We start from the raw sequence: 13,833 nt of genomic DNA on the forward strand, positions 1-13,833 counted from the left end.
TACGTGACTGTAAGGAGCCTTTATCTTTTATTTATATGAATTATTTATTAAAGGAGACATTGGGCACTTCATGATGAACTATAACATTGGCATTTACAGCTGATTTCCCATTTCTTGCAATCCATACTTTAAAAAAATATTTTCATTGTGTGTTAGTAAATGGGGGCATGTTTGGACTAATCTATTTAAATCTTTCTTAACCATTTGTTAACCTCTGTAAATGTTCCATTAACTGTTAACTTCTAACCTTTCACCTTGCAGATTCTAATTCCTCTAATGTTGTTTTATTAAAACTCTATAAAGGGAACCCAGATAGTGAAAGACTGGCACTTGCCCGTCAGCGCATCCCCTACCGCCTGGGTCGTGTTGTAGACGAGTGGCTGCTAGACAAAGGTAATTTCTGTGGGGACTGGGAAGTTCGCTTAAAATGGCAAAGTGAGAAGGTGAAGAGAATTCTTGAAATCAACACTCACTATGTATGACAGTCACTAAATTTTGTTTATGATCGTCTCATTTTACGCCAGTTTTCATTTTTTCATGCTACATGCACAGATGATTCTACATTTATTCATGATTTATAGGGTGTAGAAAAAAAAATTCTAATAGCAGTTGGAAGAGAGATACATATTTAAGGACTTCATTTAGCAGTATCTAAATGGGAAAAGACTATGGTAACATTTTGCTATCTGACCTTTTGAATATAAAAAAAGAAGACACCAAAATTGTCATCAGTTTCATATTTAAATTTTTTGTTATACAACAAGATTGATTATTCTAGGGTTTATATGTTGCACTCCTACCATTTTGCACTTTTTCATTGATTTTGATAAAATATTAAATGCAAATATCCACTGCAACAAAATTACCACTAAAAGACATAAATACGTTTAAGGCAAAGAGCTGAAGAATTACCCCTATATCCCTCAATAAAATACTAGGGGCTTTTGAAAATGTTATTTTTGCATTGTTCAACAAGAACAAGATAACAAATCACATGATCTTCTGTGTTTCCACTGGTAAAACACTTGTGATGTCCTGTAATATGCTAAAGTAAATTAAAGGCAATGGATTTTCAGCGTTCCTATAAGGAAAACTCATGAATTGGGATTGTTTTTTTAGGACAGGTGGATATGAGATGTGTTCCCTTAGGTTGCATTTCTAGCAGATATCGTTGTTCTCCTATCACTCCCATCCCAACCCAATCCTTTTAGCCTCTTGATTTAAATAATTTCAGATTGTACCATATGTGATTAACAGGACCTTTTTGGTGGGAAAATAACTTTCACTGTTGTTAAGACATTAATACTCTGTTATTATATAGGATTTACAGTTGCAAGAAAAAGTATGTGAACCCCTTGGGCTTACGTGGAGTTTTGCATGAATTGGGCATAAAATGTGCTCTGAACGTCATCTAAGTCACAACAATAGAAGAACACAGTCTGCTGAAAATAATACTACACAAACATTAGATGTTGCCATGGTTTAATTGCATATAACATGTAAACATTCACAGTGCAGGGAGGAAAAAGTATGTGAGGCCCTAGCTTAATGACTTCTCCCAGAGCTAATTGGAGACAGGAGTGAGCCAACCTTGACTCCAATCAGTGTGATGATATTGGATGTGTTGCTGACAGCTGTCCTGCCCTTAAAAAACACACACCTGTTTTGGGTTTACTGGTTTCAAGAAGCACTGTCTGATGTCAACCATGCCTCGCAGAAAAGAGCTCTCAGAAGACCTACGATCAAGAATTGTTGACTTGCATGAAGCTGGAAAGGGTTACAAAAGTATCTCCAAAGGCCTTGATGTTCATATGTCCACGGTAGGACAGACTGTCTACAAATGGAGAAAGTTTAGCACTGTTGCTACTCTCCCTAGGCGTGGTCGTCCTGTAAAAATTACTGCAAGAGCACAGCACAGAATGCTGCATGAGGTAAAGAAGAATCCCAGAGTGTCAGCTAAAGACCTACAGAAATCTCTGGCACATGCTAACATTTTTGTTGACACATCTACAATAAGGAAAACATTAAACAAGAATGGAATACATGGGGGGACACCACGGAGGAAGCCATTGCTGTCCAAAAAGAATATTGCAGCTCGTTTGAAGTTTGCAAAAGAGCGCCTGGATGTTCCACAGCACTACTGGCAAAATATACTGTGGACAGATGAAACCAAGATTGAGTTGTTTGGGAAGAACACACATCACTATGTGTGGAGAAAAAAAGGCACAGCACACCAACATCAAAACCTCATCCCCACTGTAAAACATGGCGGAGGGAGCATCATGGTTTGGGGCTGCTTTGGTGCCTCAGGGCCTGGACGGATTGTTGTCATTGATGGGAAAATGATTTCCAGAGTTTATCAAGACATTTTGCAGGAAAACGTACAACCATCTGTCCGCCAACTGAAGCTTCGCAGAGGATGGGTGATGCAACAGGACAATGACCCAAAGCATACAAGTAATTCAACAAAACAATGGCTGCAACAGCACGGAATACGCCTTCTGGAGTGGCCCAGTCAGAGTCCTGACCTCAACCCGATTGAAATGCTGTGGCATGACCTTAAGAGAGCGATTCACACCAGACATCCCAAGAATATTGCTACACTGAAACAGTTTTGTGAAGAGGAGTGGTCCAAAATGACTCCAGATCGTTGTGCAGGTCTGATCTGCAACTACAGGAAACGTCTGGTTGAGGTTATTGCTGCCAAAGGAGGGTCAACCAGTTATTAAGTCCAAAGGTTCACATACTTTCTCCTCCCTGCACTGTGAATGTTTACATGTTATGTGCAATTAAACCATGGCAATATCTAATGTTTGTGTAGTATTATGTTCAGCAGACTGTGTTCTTCTATTGTTGTGACTTAGATGACGTTCAGAGCACATTTTATGCCCAATGCATGCAAAACTCCACGTAATCCCAAGGGGTTCACATACTTTTTCTTGCAACTGTACATTATAAAGAGAGGCAGTACTGTTCCCTAAAAGGGAAAGGCAAGTAATACCAAAGGGAATAACTGTGTGTGGATGAGAAGGAGATAACCAGAGCGATTGGGTTAGAGCATTTCAGGAGATGGAAGAGGCTCTTTAGAAGTCCTAGAGCCTAACATGGGAGAAGGTGATGAGAGAGTTAGAGAGTTTGAATACTTGAGAGTAGCAAAGAGGATGGTTTGGGTGATATTTTGAGACAAGATTGGTGATGCAGCTGGTGGCAGAGTTGTGGATAGTTAATAAAACAATGTTTTGGGTTTTCTTTTTTTTTCTTTTTTTTTTTTTACATGTTTATGAATGATCAGGTATCTGACAGAAGAAAGTAAAATACATTCAGATATAAATTTAAAACATTGCTTTTTAGCAAACCTTTACCTTGGTCTAGGCAAAATAATAGGGTTTCCTCATAATGACCCCTATGAGGAATCTTTCTAAATGAGCTTTCAAACACCACAGTGATCTACCACTACAGTCCTGGAAATTTATGTGCAAGTTTCAAAAGTCAAAATTTGCTCAAGGCTATTTGTTCTTCTCCTCATGCCTACATGAGGACACTCAGGCCTGTCGATTTGTGGCTCCATTAATGAGTGCAGCACTGTGAGAAGCTAAAAAACAGTCATATTTTTCCCGTACACTGTGAGGAAGTGAGGAAATGCAGTCTGGAGAGCATGGATACAGATAAGCCAGTGATTCATGCTGACAATGGATTTAGGTATTTTGCCTAGCCCAGAAAAAGTACAGGTTCACCATAAAGAGCAAAGATAGAAAAACATATTACTACCATTACAGGAGAAGCAACAAGAACACTAAAAGAGCAGAGATAATGCTCCCCATGGGAGATTTATAGCCAGTTATCTTCAGGCATCCCTCCTTCCCCAGTATTTCTCCAGAATCTCCATTAATTATATGGTATCTATGGAAATCCTAACTGCTTTGAAGTAAGCTAAAGAATAAAGAAAATAAAGGACAAATAAACTTTGGTATTGTAGTTTCCAAGTGCATAACTAGAAATCACAGGGCCCCATAGCACAAATGGCCTAGGGCCATCTCTGTTTGCACTTCCTTAATGCTGGTTGTCAGAGGTGGGCACATATTAATGTACCCCTTTTGTATACCTCTTAACACTGGTGTTCAGAGATGGCTAGCTTGTAAAAATTAAGTATGCACACCACAAATGTGTTTTACAAGGTTGTAAGGTTGACACCACCAATTGGAGAAGGGCTTTTGACATCCTTACCATACAGTATATCGCTATAATATCTCCTCTTAAACATTACTTGTCCAGGGAGAATAAATGTAATGCTTGTAGTCGTTCCTCATAACTGAGATCTTCTAGCTCCCTTAATCTCCCTGGCGGTCTGGTTATGTCAATATTTTTTCATGTCAAAGCGGTACATTGGTTTGCATGGAAATTTGTTGTTTTATATTGTAGGCCTGTAATTCTTAGGAATAACTCACTTATATCTGTCCAAACAAGAGTCTAGTAAACATCCAGTGTATGATAAAGTTTGAAACACGAAATCATAAATTATAATATAATAAATACTTATAAATAACTCCCTGAAGTGTTATTAGGCCCAGAAATGTCCAAATGTCATCTTTGGTCACTGGTTCCCACTTTCTGCTTCTTGGAAACTTCCTATGCAGAGTAGCCAATTGTTGCTCTTGGTACCAGTTTGTCTCAGTAACTATTTTTTCAATAGCCTCATCGATCAGAAATAATTGTAAGTATGCCAAAGGGTTGTCATGTTCAACGTCTACTTTAATACCATACGCTCCAGTAAATGGGAGTCTTGGGGGTGCTGCCTGATCCGTACCACAGTCAATAGAGCACCAAGTTTGCACATCACTGAGCTCAGTGGCTCTTTCAGTGTCTGATGATGAATTTCCCAACAAATCACTATCTCTCAATTCTGCAAGTGATTCTAATTCACTATTGCTGTTTTCTAGCTGGTCTAAAACCGCTATTGACCTAAAGGAATGCTTTTTGGATGCCATGGACGTTCTCAAGTTTCCAAACAGAAAGAATGGTAAAAGTGAAGGCAGGGCACTGGACAAAGCATTAGGGAAAAAACTCGGGTGTAATGGTTTGATACAGTAATGTAATCCTAACAGATTACAATGTATTGTGTGTGTGTGTCATGTTTTGTTTACTTTTTTGAATCTCCTGCTGGTTCCACCCCCCTGCATCGCAGCGCTAGCAGGGAAGGGAACCTGAAAGACGGATGCTGACATCGGCCGGAGGATACAGCGGGAGAACATCGGGGGATCGCAGGGACAAGGTAAATTACACTGCAGTGTAATCTTGAGTGTGGCTCGGGGTTACTGCCTTTGGTACTGAAAATTAACCCAGAGCCACACTCAGGATTACCGCCAGGGAGGTTAATAGTTTTGTTGCCCTTCTCAGGACTCTCTCCAGTTCCAGCACATCCTTTCTGAGGACTGGTGCCCAGAACTGGATGGCATATTCAAGATTTGGTCAGGCCAGAGTTTTGTAAAGTGGAATTATAGTCGGATCTGTTATGCTAGTGTTCTGCTAGTTTCGCTTGCTGAAGCCTGCCATTGCTGAGCCTGTGATCTACTAAGACCCCCAGGTTTTTTTCCATTCTTGATTCCCTCAAAGGTTCCCCACAGCTCCCATTGTAAGTATTGTCTCTGTATCCTTTGATATTATGTATTGCTGCTGCATGTCCTACACTTAATTTCCTGATAACATCCAGCAGTCTTAGTGTTGACTACTCCCATGAGACTGAGTGTGGGCAGATCAGCGGTCCCGCTTTGCCCATTTAAGCCTTCACTAAGAAGGCCTGAGGAAGGGGCGCGCATGCTCCGAACGTACGCCATTTTGGAAATCTGGCTTGTGCTGTGACACAATCTGTGTGAGCCTCCCTGCACCTATCTTCTACCTCTGGAAACCTCCGGAGTGACAGGTACTAACCAGAATCACTGCATAGGACCACCAGTACACCAGACCTTTCTGTTACCACAACATGCTTTTAATCTCCTTACTCTTGCGAGTGCATTTTAACTATTAAACATGTGTGTCTTTTAACCATCTACACATAGAGTGGCACCACTGTCTTTCTTCTCTATTTTGTGCACAGGGCACAGGGGTACCTACAAGCTCTTACAGCTGGCTGCCTCCTCCCACAAGGCTGCATACCCACATATCCTCCGTTTAAGATTCACCTGAATGACATTCGCCAAATGGACCTCTTAACTATATCATACTGTTGTCCATCCCCCATCCCATACTGGATTGATGTTCTAAGCGCTCCCCAATTTCCACCATTCAAAATCCAAATACACTATGTCCACTGGCCTTTCTCTATCTAGATGACAGCTTACTTCCTTAATAGATTGGTCTGGCAAGAATGATCTTTCATGAATCCATGCTCATTACTACTAATAATACTGTTTTCAAATGCAAACTCTAGGATACAGTCCGATATCATCCTCTCCAATAGTTTACATACAATCAGTGTTAGTAGTTACCATATATCTTGGACATTTTTTAAATATTGGTACCTTGATTGCTTTTTGCAGATCAGCTGGTACCATTCCAGTTACTAAGCTGCCCATAGAAATTAGGAATAACAGTTTATCTATAACCTGGCTATGTTCTTTGAGGACTCTCAGGTGTAGGCCAACTGGTCCTGGTGATTTATTTGCATTAAGTTTTTCAAGTCTTTTTTGGACACTGGCTTCTGTTAACCACAAGGGTACATCCATATTGTGTTACTAATAATACAGTTCTGATTACCTTACCTCTCCTTTTCCTTTGTAAAAACTAAACAGAAGAATGCATTTAGCACAGTTAACTTCTCCTTGTTATTTGTAACCAACTTCCCCGATCATCATTTATGGCGCCAATATCCTCTGACCTTGCCTTCTTACTACTAATATATATTTTAAAAATTGGGGGGATTTTTTTTTTTTACTCTCCTCCACTTCCTACTATTATGGTCTACTATAGCTGCCCGGATTGTGCTCTTGCAATTCTTATTACATTCTTTGTAGTGTTGGAATGCTGAAAATGATCCCTTCCTAATGCCATTATTTAATATATTCTTAAAGCACTCCCATTTTTTAACAATGTTCATTGTTCCTAGAATTGTATCTTGTAAACGTAACAGTCTTGTAAAAGTTTTCTTTTTGAAATTTAGTGTTTTAGCACTGCCCAACTCCCTCCTATGATTTACGTTGAATTTAATTACCTTGTGATCGCTGCTTCCTAAGTTGACCCTTATTTCCGGCATCTGTAATCAGATCTGTTATTTGTACTTAGTAGATCTAGCAATGCAATATTTCTAGTTTGGGCATTCACCAATTAGCATATGAAGTTGTCCTGCAAGACATTTAAGCAATTACATGCCTTAGAAGAGTGAGCAGTTCTTTCTGCCCAGCTGATATCTGGATAATTGAAGTCCCCCATTATAATAAAATTGCCCTGCCTCACTGTCATTCATAACTGTGACAGGAGATCAGGCTCTTCCTCATCCTTCAAGTTAGGGGATCTATAGCATATGCTCACTATTAATTTCCCATCTGTTTATTCCCACAAAAGGAGTGCTGAAAATCCTTAGGCAATGTTGAAGCTAGTACAAAGATATATATAAATAGTGCTCAAATGTCACTCTATTGCGCCAAATTAAGACTCTTATTATTTCAATGATTATTCCGTGCTGCCACTTTAAAATTCAAAAAAAATATTTTAAGCATATTCCACATAGTGTATAGTGAAAATGTAGCTCAAACACTATGCAGTGTCAAAATAATAATAATACTGTTATGAGTATTTGGTAGATATTGAGAGGGACCTCAGTAACCTCTCACTGCATACCCACATCCACACACAACAAATGACATAAAAAATCAACACTAAAAAACAACACTTAAAAACGCATTAATTAATAATAAAAAGCAAAAAATTATATCACATAAAATGTATCACATAAAAAATATAATGTGTTCACTAATAAAATATTAATAATAAAGTCCACATCCAAGAACTAAATAGACAAGTCCCGTGATGAAAGAAATAATGCTCAGACAAAAATGTCTTTCCGTGCTCTGTGTCCCCCCCCACTCGGGTGTACACTCACCAAATGAATAATAAATGCAAGCAGGAAGGAATAATTCCAAATGATGAAAGCCGGGAGGTCATCCAAACATATCTCCCTATAAATTTGGCCAAACAATTCAATCCTCCATATATAGTTATTCCACTTTCAACCGTATCATGTGAAGGAAGCAAAAACAAAACTGCCCCAGTGGTGTATTACCCAATGCATAGACGTTTATTGTTTACAAAATTGCACTTACAATCTAGTATTAAAAACCAAGCCCATATAATGATAATGAAGAGGGTAGTTGGAACTGCATGGTGCTCTCACCACCATCGGATGATCCAGCGAACGCCGCCACGGCACTTCCGGTCTTCAGCACTTCCAGTATACGGACACGTCACTTCCGGTCAGCCGCACCGTCATACACTGACGCATTTCGTCATATCCTGACTTAATCATAGGGATGACGGTGCGGTGCGACTGAACACTTATAAAGTGAGCCACTAATTGCAATCAGCAGATGACTAATTACTGTTAATCTGTCTACCCCCGTACTACCGGAAGTGATGCAAACTACTGTCAACTATCAAGTTACATGTAATATAAAAAATGGGCAAAATCATAACAAAATTACAAATCAATGTATAAATACTTAAATAATACATTAAAAAATAATAAAACCGTAAAATAATAATACAATAAAAATAGTACATACATTAATTGGAGTATATAATTAATATAACATATGTGAATATATATATATATATATATATATATGGTTAACAGATGTACATGATATAACATATACACATCTATAACTATATATATATATACCAATGCTGCATATTGTTCCATCACTAATGAAGCAATTAATGTCAACTTCCACATTTAACCCTCCAGGTACTACGGACTCTAATAGATATATCCATTTTGTCTCCCTAAAAAGGGCCCTAACCCTATTTGAACCTCTCCAATTTGGGGGAACCCAATCAACTCCCCAAAACTTAAGTACCTTTGGGTTTTTATTGTGAAATTTCGCAAAATGATCAGACAAATTGTGTTGTGAATAACCTTTTTTGCTGTTCTTTATATGTTCAGCAATTCTAACTTTAAGGGGTCTGTTTGTATGGCCAATATAAACTAGGTTACAGGGACACTCAATGGCATACACCGCATGTGTAGCGTCACATGTGATGTGTTCACGAATTGGAAACTCCTTATTACATGTACTAGAAGTAAAGGAAAACATGTTCCCTCTGTTTCCAATAGCTGTTTTGCATGCTTTGCATTTTTTGCATGCAAAAAAAAACAGTTTTAGTTGGAAACATGGAAACAGTCTTTGGTGCATCAAGAATTTTTTTCACTACTTTTTCCCTTTATATTACTAGCTCTTCTATAAATAAATGTAGGTATTGAAGGTATAACAGGTCCTAACACTTTATCTATTAACAATACATGCCAGTGTTCATAAAATATATCTATCTCTTTATATTGAGAATGGAAATCTGAAAAAAAAATCCATTGGTGCGTATTATTGATCTCCTTAGATTTGTTACTTAAGTTGATCTAGGTATATTTAATACTACTTTTATATTATAATCCAAAAATTCTTCTGAATAGCCTTTTTGTAAAAAATAGTTATTTTTGGTACAATAATACATTTTACCAACAGCGTACGCACCGAAAAAGACATTTGTCTTTTATTTTCACTGTGTTGGTCAATACAGTGACTACATCCAATCCCTTAGCCAACATTGGAGACTTCTTCATCCATGGTGTTTACCATTTTTTATTTAACTTGTTTTATTAAAAATATGAAAGTACAAGGACAAATGTACATTTGAAAAATGAGAAGTCAAAGGAACAGAGACTGGAGATACCAAGCTAAACCAGCTTAAGATAGAATTACAAGTACATTGTCAAATTGAGTAGAATAACCGTGAGAGAGAAAGAAAAAAACATACATAACCCCGAACAATGCAGGAACATTCCTGCCAGTTTGAACTGCAAACAGGTATAACCCTACATAAGTGATAAAACTTGTACATGGTCCGTTACCCAACAATTTATACAAATCTAGGAGTGAGGTGGTGGCCATAAAATACAATATATTTAGAACATCAAGGTCATAAGACCATCCCGATTTTAGTTGGAGTCTAAGATCAAAGACAGCATAGAATCGATAGTATACTGAGTATCTAGCCAGGCCCATACCTTATAGAATGTCCATGGACATCCCCTGGCCTCATATATGTTAATGTATAAACCGGTGCAGCCTGATTAATTTTTCCATAACCCAAGATGCAAGACTTCTGTACTGGTCCAGTATAAGACTATAGTTTTCCTGGCATAACAAAATAACACATGCAGAAAGTATTTTATTATAGCGCAGGTCTCCAACTCCTCAAATATGCCAAGTAGACACCATTTATGGCAGCAGACATTGGGGCGATCAAACCTATCAGCTATGAATGCTGGCACTTGTGACCAGAATTGACGGATTGCATTGCAACTCTAAACCATATGTATAAAATCCCCCTGTTCACACTCACATTTGTGACAGGTGGGAGTAGGTCTTCTATGCATAAAGAACAATAGTGCTGGTGTATAGTACACCCTATGTAAGTAGAGGAGCTGAATAAGTTTATCCTTAGCCAAGATAACATACTAGAGTACTAAAGTGTGAATTAAATAATTCCTGGCAATTTTCTGGCATATGATCTGGTATGTTCCTTAGCCATCTATTTTGCATGGTAGAAAGCTATATAGAGTGCCTGTCATTTAACAAGGCATAATATAAGGAGATAAGGCCTGTATGGTCAGAGCAAAGGAGGGCGCGTTCAAGCCTTGCATTAGTAAGGAATACATTGCGTAGACCAAATTGGTCTCCTACGGCGTGCATAGTGGAACAACCAGCGGGACATAAAGTTTTGCGTCAGAGTTGTAAGTGAGCAGTTTTATACACTGCATGCAGTCCCTGGCATGCAGGTCACATAGCAACTGCATGGGCTGTAATGGCTATAGTTATGCCCTTGGTAAGGCCAATTACCTGAGCCCTATTTAAGCTCCACTATTCCTTGCAAGTGTGTTAAATTGTGCCCATATGTTGTTTTCCCTTACTTAAAATGACAGTCTAACCGGAAACGTTTGAAAAGCTGCTAAATAGACACAGTGCTAGGTTTATTTGGGTGAGTAAATAAATTTAGAGCAGGTATCACAAGGTAGCCCCTTGGGTCTTGCTTTCCATTGAAATTGTAGCGGCTTGTTATATCACTGAAAAGATACAGTATTATAGAAAAGTGAGGCGCATTATTTGATTTCCACCTGCATAAAAAGACACCACATCCTGATTATTCAACAATTGTAAATAGTATCCAAGAGAGTAGACTTTTTGAGCCCAGGAATTACAAGCTTCTCCGGGAGAATAAGTTTAGTGTTTGTAATCGTTCCTCATAACTGAGGTCCTCCAGTCCTCTTATTAACTTTGTTGCCCTTCTCTGGAGTCTCTCCAGTTCCTGCACCTCTCTCCTGATGATTGGTGACCCTCCTGAGGAATAGTGACCAGAACTAGTTAAAAAAAAGGATCCCTAGTCAGAGTATTTGACAGTATATGGCTAGGTTAGGCAAAATATGCCGTCCTTGTCTTGCCAAAACTGGCATCTCGCTTTCCTCTCCAACTCCTGCTTTTCCCATTTGGCTCTCTTCCTCAGATTCGGGAGAACAAAATATCTATATAAATATGCATGAGTAAAGAGAATTTGTTTTAGAACAAGAAAAACAAGGAAAACGCATTGACTCCTGTTGCTTTTCTCTGGGTAAATGCACCTATCTCCTATCTCCACTCTTAACTAGGAAAACGCATTGACTCCTGCTGCTTTTCTCTGGGTAAATGCACCTGTCTCCTATCTCCACTCTTAACTAGAAATACGCTTTGACTCCTGGTAAATTCAGAACAAATGGTGTATTTATATTTGTGTATATGTTGACCAGCTCTCACGTCTAGCTGCACTCGGTTTACGACTGTAGTCTGTTTCCTAAGAAACATACCCCACTATTCATGTGATCCTTATCAGCTTCTAATTGGGGTGAAGTTGAATGTTCATTTGAGCATCTCCCTATAAATTTAGATCAGCTCATGGGAGATCACTGATGGGGGGCACAGTCTCTGATGGGGGTGCTGCTTTTGATGGAGTGCTGCATTGAAGGAGTGCATAGAAGAAGCACTTAAACACAGCAGTTGAACTAAAGCAGGAGAACTTAAGCAGCAGGAAGACACAACAACAAGAAATTCTACTGCATGCTGGACAGACTACAAGCAAACACCCTGGGAAACATCTCCTACATGCCTGAGTCCCACTCCGTGTACCTTTTATAATATGTCCCCTCTTCTCCTTTTCATCCTCTGTTCCCAAATCTCATTTCTTTACCCCTCTGCTCCACCTCAGAACTTGTACATTTCCCCCTCATTGCTATCATCTGCTATCATCTCCCTACTACTGCTTTCATCACCTCCTGCTGACCCAAACACCAGGACTGGAAGGCATGTGCACCCGTGTCTCCCATGTTACTTTCTTCACCCTTCTTCTTTTCTTAACCTCTGGGGATATCTCCGCTCCTGATGGGCCACCGCCCCCGTTGGTACCCTTGCCAGCCGCTCCCGAGGTCCTGCCATCGCCCTGGAGGAGTACTGGGCGCCCTGTCCCCTGCGGCCCACCGCGGCCTCTAAGCCTCGCTACTGCCCAACATATGAACCAGGACGCCGCTGTCCGCACCAGTGAGAAGGGGAGCTACCACCACGGCCTCCCCTACCTACAGCTGCCACAGTGAGAGGAGAAGTAGCAACCACCCCCACCGGCACCAAGAGGGCAAACCACCACTACCAGATCTGCTTCCCTGCTCCCCACTGTGTATCACATAGCTGTGCCCCTGCCACCGCACAGCCCGAGCCCCGTCCAATCCGGCGGAGGCGAGCCTGCCGCGCAGCCTCCTTCACCCACTGACGCCGGGCCCCTTAGCACCCTCAGTCGCTGGCCCGCAGCATCCACATGCACTGGCCCACAACACCCACTGACGCCGGGCCCTACTGCGCCTACCAACACCTAGCCCACTCCACCTCCAGACGCTGGGCCTTCAGCACCTCCACTCATACCAACCCCCGGCTCAACTTGACCTAAAGACTTGAACCCTTGTTGAAAGCCACCACAACGAGAGACTCCTCTGCACCCCAGACTTTCACCACTCAAGCGCCCCTGGAAACCGTCCATCCACACCTGATCCCCTTCCCCTTCTCCCCTAAACTCCAGCCACCAGAAGACATATTGACGAGATACGCCTCTGCCCACTGGACTATCAACAACCAAACCTCCCACCACTCCTATCCGCCCTCCCGGGCACCTCCCCAAAATGCCTCTTCCACTCCTCCTCATTTTCCTCTCCTCTGTTCCCAAAATCCATTCTATATATCCTTCTGCTCCTCCGAAACAATTGTATATTGTGTCCTCACTGCTTCCTTCACCCATCTACGGCACCCACCACCTCCTCCTATTACTCTACTCTCCCACTGACCCGAACACCTCCACTAGTAGTTTCTCACGCTCCTGCACATCCCGCTCCCATGCCACCTTTCTCACCCTTCTCCTCCTCCTAACCGCTGGGGACATCTCCCCGAATCCTGGCCCTCCACCCCCTCCCTCACCCACACAACACCCTCCCGCCTCCACGTCCTGCCGCAACCCCTGCAACTTAGTATCTGTCCCCCTGCTCCCTAAAATCTCCCC

General features: G+C 40.8%; 1 protein-coding gene across 18 annotated transcripts in view; it reads left to right on the plus strand.

Annotated features, from left to right (window-relative positions):
* Positions 1-13,833, plus strand: part of LOC149443234 (neurexin-2-like) — a 2,355,461-nt gene that overhangs the window by 1,962,376 nt on the left and 379,252 nt on the right. For 12 of the 18 annotated variants that reach the window (XM_089655720.1, XM_089655731.1, XM_089655723.1 and 9 more), the window contains one exon: positions 304-393. The exons of the other annotated variants lie outside the window; for them this stretch is intronic. In XM_089655720.1, coding sequence (XP_089511846.1) covers positions 304-393 — 90 coding nt within the window. The remainder of the gene's footprint in view (positions 1-303; positions 394-13,833) is intronic. 18 annotated transcript variants of the gene reach the window in all.

Source organism: Staurois parvus, unplaced genomic scaffold, assembly GCF_062004578.1.
Source record: "Staurois parvus isolate SC_StPar_1 unplaced genomic scaffold, SC_StPar_1.0 ptg000866l, whole genome shotgun sequence".
NCBI lineage: Eukaryota > Metazoa > Chordata > Amphibia > Anura > Ranidae > Staurois > Staurois parvus.